The 7165-nt window shown below is 33.9% G+C and overlaps 1 protein-coding gene across 1 annotated transcript in view; it reads left to right on the forward strand.

Moving 5' to 3' along the window:
• The first annotated feature begins 1919 nt into the window (after window positions 1-1919).
• rasal1 (RAS protein activator like 1) overlaps window positions 1920-7165 on the forward strand; it is an 82148-nt gene continuing 76902 nt past the window's right edge. The window contains exons 1-2 of the mRNA XM_073909994.1: window positions 1920-2359; window positions 2514-2570. Of these exons, the coding sequence (XP_073766095.1) occupies window positions 2295-2359; window positions 2514-2570 (122 nt within the window). The 5' untranslated portion in view covers window positions 1920-2294. The remainder of the gene's footprint in view (window positions 2360-2513; window positions 2571-7165) is intronic.

Below are 7165 nucleotides of genomic sequence, written 5' to 3' on the forward strand. Positions count from 1 at the left end.
GCATATAAGTTCACCCCTCACAAATCCCTCTTTTAAATCCACATTAGTACTGAAGTCAAATCTGGACATTATCTATCAAAATAACTAATGATAACACTCCAGTATGGAGGACAAAACCTGCAAAAACAATACATAGAGAAATAAATAAATGAGCAAATATATAAATAAATGAGTAAAAAAATCCATGAATTTATGCATAAATTAAATAAATAAATGAGCAAATATATAAATAAATGAGTAAAAAAATCCATGAATTTATGCATAAATTAAATAAATAAATGAGCAAATATATAAATAAATGAGTAAAAAAATCCATAAATTTATGCATAAATTAAATAAATAAATGAGCAAATATATAAATAAATGAGTAAACAAATCCATAAATTCATGCATAAATTAAATAAATAAATGAGCAAATATATAAATAAATGAGTAAAAAAATCCATAAATTTATGCATAAATTAAATAAATAAATGAGCAAATATATAAATAAATGAGTAAAAAAATCCATAAATTTATGCATAAATTAAATAAATAAATGAGCAAATATATAAATAAATGAGTAAAAAAATCCATAAATTTATGCATAAATTAAATAAATAAATGAGCAAATATATAAATAAATGAGTAAAAAAATCCATAAATTCATGCATAAATTAAATAAAGAAATGAGAAAATACATAAATAAATGAGTAAATAAATCCATAAATTCATGCATAAATTAAATAAAGAAATGAGAAAATACATAAATAAATGATTAAAAAATCCATAAATTCATGCATAAATTAAATAAAGAAATGAGAAAATACATAAATAAATGAGTAAATAAATCCATAAATTCATGCATAAATAAAATAATAAATAAATACTCAAATATATATATATATATATATATATATATATATATGTGTGTGTGCGTGTGTGTGTGTGTGTGTGTGTGTGTGTGTGTGTGTGTGTGTGTGTGTGTGTGTGTGTGGTTGCAAACTCTTCATATGGGATTATTTAAATAAATTGAACTTTGCCACAGTGTAAAAAATGATCAATTAGTCCTGACAGCATACTGTATGTTCTTAGGTCATTGTAACTTTTACGTTTTATACGTTTGTTTACATTTACATTTAGCGGATGATTTTATCCAGAGCGACTTAGGTTAATCATGTTCTAACTTAGTTATGCAAGCAGTTTAAAGTCAGTTTAACATAATTAAGTTCAACGGCCTCATAAGGTTAATTTGATTCAGCTTAAAAATTTAAGGCAAGTAAGGTTTTTACAGTGTACATATAAATTGTTTGCAACCACTTACCTTAAAAAAACATTTTGTAAATCCAGTGAATATTTTTTTCAGTGTGTACACTTATATAGGAACTACAATTAAATAACACAAGCAATGCATCTTTGTATTAATTAATTGTCCTTAATTGAATTGATAACACAGGACTGACAGTTTTAATCTACTAGAACTTCTGTGTGAAGCTGCTTTGACAATCTACATTGTAAACGCGCTATAGAAATGAAAGATGAATTGAATTAAAATAAAATATAATATATAATATTATTTATTCATTCATTCATTGTCTTTTAGGCTTAGTCCCTTTATTAATCCGGGGTCTCCACAGCAGAATGAACCGGCAACTTTTCACGCAGCACGTTTTACGCAGCGGACGCCCTTCCTGCTGCAACCGACAGCACTACTTATCGCGCCACTGCCTCGCCATATAATATTAATTAATTTTCATTTAAGCTAATATTATTTCTATTAATATAATAATAATATTATTAATAATAATAGTAATAATAATAATAAAAGTGCCAAAGAAATAAAGATGAATTGCATCTGATGGTTCTGCCGCTGCACTGCTCGTGTTTCAGCAGCAGGTGTCGCTGTGCACTCATCAGATTCTCACCATCACTGAAGTCTCAAAATCATCATCATCATCCGCGAACATACACTGAGAAACATCACGACTCACACGCGGACACACAAAGAGCACCACACACACACATACACACACACACACACACACACAATGACACCATCAGTACAGTCAACATGACCAGAATATAACGCAGAACTGATGGACAGGAGAGCGGACTCATCATCATCATCATCATGAGGATCTAACACACACACACACACACACACACACACACACACACACACACACACACACACACACACACACACACACACCAGTCAAGCGCTTCAGGAGGATTATCGGAGACTCTGAAGATGCAGCTGAAGATCTTCATGACATGAGGCTGAGCTGCTGGATGAAGAGCTCAACATCTTCATCATGGCCAGAAACACTTCTCTGTACTTTCGCATCGTCGAGGGGAAAAACCTGCCTGCTAAAGATGTGTAAGTTCAACATCACACCTGCTGAAACGCGCTGATCATGCTTATTGGATCGATCTGATCTGATCTCGAGTGTGTGATCTGATGCTCGTTATGATTTAATGTGAATAATTGAGTTATTAGGATGCTGATGATTATGATGTGTGTTTATGTACAGCTCTGGAACCAGTGATCCGTATTGCATCGTTAAAGTCGACAATGAGGTCGTGGCCAGGTGAGTGGCACATCCTCACCTGTGTGTGTCAGATGCGATTGAACGTTCCCTTAAACACTAGATTTTAATAAATGAATAATAATAGGATATTTTAACCATAATCAACAAATGCTTATTCTGTATGGTTCACATATTACAGCAGGCTTATAAATCGGGATAGAAAATAATACTGTTTGTACACAGGGGTGCAACTACACATTTAGGGGTATGCGGGTTCAAATTTTGTGTGATCCCTCTTATTTTATATTAATTAATTAATAATAAATGAAGACAAATTTTCAGATTAATCTGTATGATTTGACAGTTTATTTAGATAAAAATAAAAACAAATCTAAACAGTTACATCTACATGAACACTTTCGGCTGTGGGACTGCATGCTATTGTGTTAAATGATTTTGAATTAAACAATAACAATATTATATTCGTTTAAAATGCAAAATAATGTTTTTTAACAAAACATATTTATTTATTTTTATTATTTGAAACTTTTAATAAGGATAATTTTAAAAATAGTTTTGGCACAACGGCGCCCCCCATGTGTGGCGCCCCTATGCGCCGCATATACTGCATACCCCCTTGTTGCGCCACTGTTTGTACAGTATCAAACAATGGAAGCCTGCCGAATGTCCCCAACAAATGTGTGTGTTTTTATGCTTATAAGTTTGTGTGTGTGTGTGTGTGTGTGTGTGTGTGTGTGTGTGTGTGTGTGTGTGTGTGTGTGTGTGTGTGTGTACAGTTGAAGTCAGAATTATTAGCTCTGTTTATTTTTTTTCTCCCAATTTCTGTTTAACAGAGATATTTTTTATTTACTGTCATCATGGCAAAGATAAAATAAATCAGTTATTAGAAATGAGTAATTAAAACTATTATGATTAGAAATGGGTTGAGAAAATCTCTCTGTTAAACAGAAATTGGCGACAAATAAACAGTGGGCGAATAAATCTGGCTTTATATGTGTATGTGTGTGTGTTTGTGACATATGAGGACATAAATGTGTATAATGTCTTATATGACACATATTACAGCAGATGGTGAATTATGAGGACATTGGTCAGGTTGGCTTTATTGTCATAAAGCCAAAGGTGATGCCTTAATTTCTCAAAAGGCTTATAAATCATACAGAGTTAGGTTTTTTTTAAATGTAAGGGTGTAAAGTTGGGTTTAGGGAATAGATAATACAGTTTGTACAGTATAAAAACAATGGAAACCTACGAAATGTCCTCACAATTCATAAAGCAAACGTGTTTTTTGCGTGCGCATATGTATGTGTGTGTGTGTGTGTGTATATATACACACACACACACACACACACACACACACACACACACACACATATGCACACGCAAAAACATGTTTGCTTTATGAATTGTGAGGACATTTCGTAGGTTTCCATTGTTTTTTATATTTATATATATATATATATTGTACTTTTGTGACATATGAGGACATAAATGATGTCGTATATGATATATTACAGCAGATGGTGAATTATAAGGACATTGGTGATGCTTTAATTTCTCAAAAGACTTACAAATCACACAGAATGAGTTTTTTTTTTCAGAAATAAAATGCATAGATTTGGGTTTAGGGGACAGAAAATGCAGTTTGTACCGTATAAAAACAATGGAAACCTATAGAATGTCCCCACAATTCACTAAACAAATTTGTGTGTGTTTTTATGAGTGTGTGTGTGTGTGTTATCTTTGCCATGATGACAGTAAATAATATTTGACTAGATATTTTTCAAGACACTTCTATATACAGCTCAAAGTGACATTTAAAGGCTTAACTGGGTTAATTAGGTTAACTAGGCAGGTTAGGGTAATTAGGCAAGTTATTGAAAAAAGATGGTTTGCTCTGTAGACTGTTGGGAAAAAAATATAGCTGAAAGGGGCTCAAAATATTGACCTTAAAATGGTGTTTAATAAATTAAAAACTGCTTTTATTCTAGCCGAAATAAAACAAATGAGACTTTCTCCAGAAGAAAAAATATTATCAGACACACTGTGAACATTTCCTTGCTCTTTCATTGGGGAAATATTTAAAAAAGAAAAAAAAATCAAAAGAGAGCTAATAATTCTGACTTCAACTGTATATATATATATATATATATTTATATATATATATATATATATATATATATATATATATATATATATATATATATATATATATATAACACATCTCTAAGAAAATGTGAACTTGAACCACAAAACCATTCATTATGGTCAATTTTTAGAAATGTAATAAATCAGCTTTCTATCAATGTAAGATTTTAGGATATGACAATATTTGGCTGATATGCAACTTTGAGAAAATATGGAAAATTTAGTTCTGAGCGATGCATATTACTGATCACAGGTTCAGAGTAGGAAATAGACAAGATTGTCTTTATGGAGTTTGATTTTTACTTAATATTGTAATTGTTTTTGGAATCAAAGACGTTTATGATTTTGGCCTTTACAATTATTTTTTTGTTTTTTTGGGGGTGGGAAGTGGGGGGGAGGGGGGGGGGGGTGGGGGCTTATAAACATCATCATCACGGTGGCTCAGTGGTTTGCACTGCGGCCTCACAACAAGAAGGTTGCTGATTCGAGTCTCGGCTGGGTCAGTTGGCATTTCTGTGTGGAGTTTGCATGTTCTCCCCGTGTTGGTGTTTCCCCCATTTCCCCACAGTCCAAACACATGCGCTATAGGGGAATTGAACTAAATTGGCTGTAGTGTATGAGTGTGTGTGAATGCGTGTATATGGCGCTGCGTAAAACATATGCTGGAATAGTTGGCGCTTCATTCCACTGTGTCGACTTCTGAAATAGAGACTAAGCCAAAGAAAAATCAACGCATGGATGATATTGATTGTCGATTATATTGATGATAAATGTGTGGCAGTTTTATTGATCAGAGATTTGCTTCACTGCACTTCATAACTAATCACTAAATAACTGCAGCCCTAAAACCACTGTGTGTGTGTGTGTGTGTGCGTGTGTGTTGCTCTGGGATGCTGTATTGTGACAGTCTGATGAACGGCACACCTGGTGTGGTGCATATTTAAAGCGCTTTGTGTCTTTTGAAATGGAAATGATCAGGCGTCCCTTTGAGAAATTGCTGAATTGATTGATTGTTTTCCAGCGTCGTCACTCGTGGCCATTTAAATTGTTCTCTGTATCCAGGCAGAGTCTATTTCAGGATGTATTAAACTTGCGTGAATTGGCTCCGTGCCGCATGAAGCTGCGCTTATGAGGCAGAACTTAATTAGAGTTCAGAGCAAATGTTCTGGGAACGTTCTCTCAACGTTACTGTATGACCGATTAGTGGCTGTTTGCACTAGCATGTATGTTTTGGGACTGTGTTGTAAAAGGGTGGCTTTGGTGCATTTTCCCACACTATTCACTAGGGATGTAACAATATTTTAAATACCGTCATACCGCAATAGTAATTTTTTTCAGTATTACCGTAGGCGCATGACTCAATAAAACTATATTTCTGAGAAAAGTTTGCTCAGGCGAATGAAGCGAGCGGGAGGTAGCGGGAACTACAATTCCCATCAGCCCAGGCGTGGCCATCATCCTTTGTGGTCTGTTGTCACTACAGATCCAGTAATGCAGAAATGGAGTGTGCTGCTAGTAGCGGAGAAGAAATAGAGCTGGAAATGATCGAACCTAAAGTGGGTTTTAAATCGGATGTGTGGAAGCATTTCGGTTTCTTTCTAAAAAGATACGAAAAAGGAGAAAAGGTGACAAAGACAAAAACAGTATGCAGGCACTGCCAGACTGTGCTGAAATATAAGTCGGGGAATACGACTAAAGACAGTCATGGGGACTGCAGAACACAGCACACTGTTCAGATTGATGCAGACATTGACTTGTACCGCCAAGACACCTCTATCTCACTCATGGCTTGTCCTCTTAAGTGGTGGAAAGACAATGCACAACGTTACCCACTGCTGTCAACCTTGGCTAAATTATATCTCTCTGTCCCAGAAACCTCAGTCCCAAATGAGAGGGTTTATTTTCTGTTGCAGGGGACATGCCCAGAGATACCAGCTTTAACCAGATTATAGTTATATGATCATTTTCATTAAAAAAGCCCATCTCTATCTGAGTGAGTGAGTGCTTAAATGTTGAATGTGATGAATTTTCAACAATACTAAATTGAAACTTTATTTTTTTTTATATGGTTTAATAGTTTTTTGTTATTAAAATTGAAAAATTGAAGTTCCTGTTTGGAAACGTACAGAAAGATGGCTGATTTGTATGTCATTGATATGTTCAGTGCTAAGGTAAATAAACTCTTTTGGCACTTTTTTCGAGTCTTTTCATTAGTTTTGTTTTTCCTGTAAACTATTCAATAAATACCGTACCGTGCCATTCATACGGAGGTATTACCGTACCGTGAAATTCTGATACCGTTTAGTAATGAAATGAGGATTATTCATTTTATATACAATGACTTTTCAACATTCACAAGTTTAGTTCATTTTGACTGACATGACATAAGCAGATGATAATGTTATAAACAGCAGAGAGTTGTTTGAAAGCAATTGATGCATGTCCAAAAGCATTTGCAATGTGTTGGAAGGAATGAGAAACTGCTA

This window comes from Danio rerio, chromosome 8 (assembly GCF_049306965.1).
Source record: "Danio rerio strain Tuebingen ecotype United States chromosome 8, GRCz12tu, whole genome shotgun sequence".
NCBI classification, from domain to species: Eukaryota; Metazoa; Chordata; class Actinopteri; order Cypriniformes; family Danionidae; genus Danio; species Danio rerio.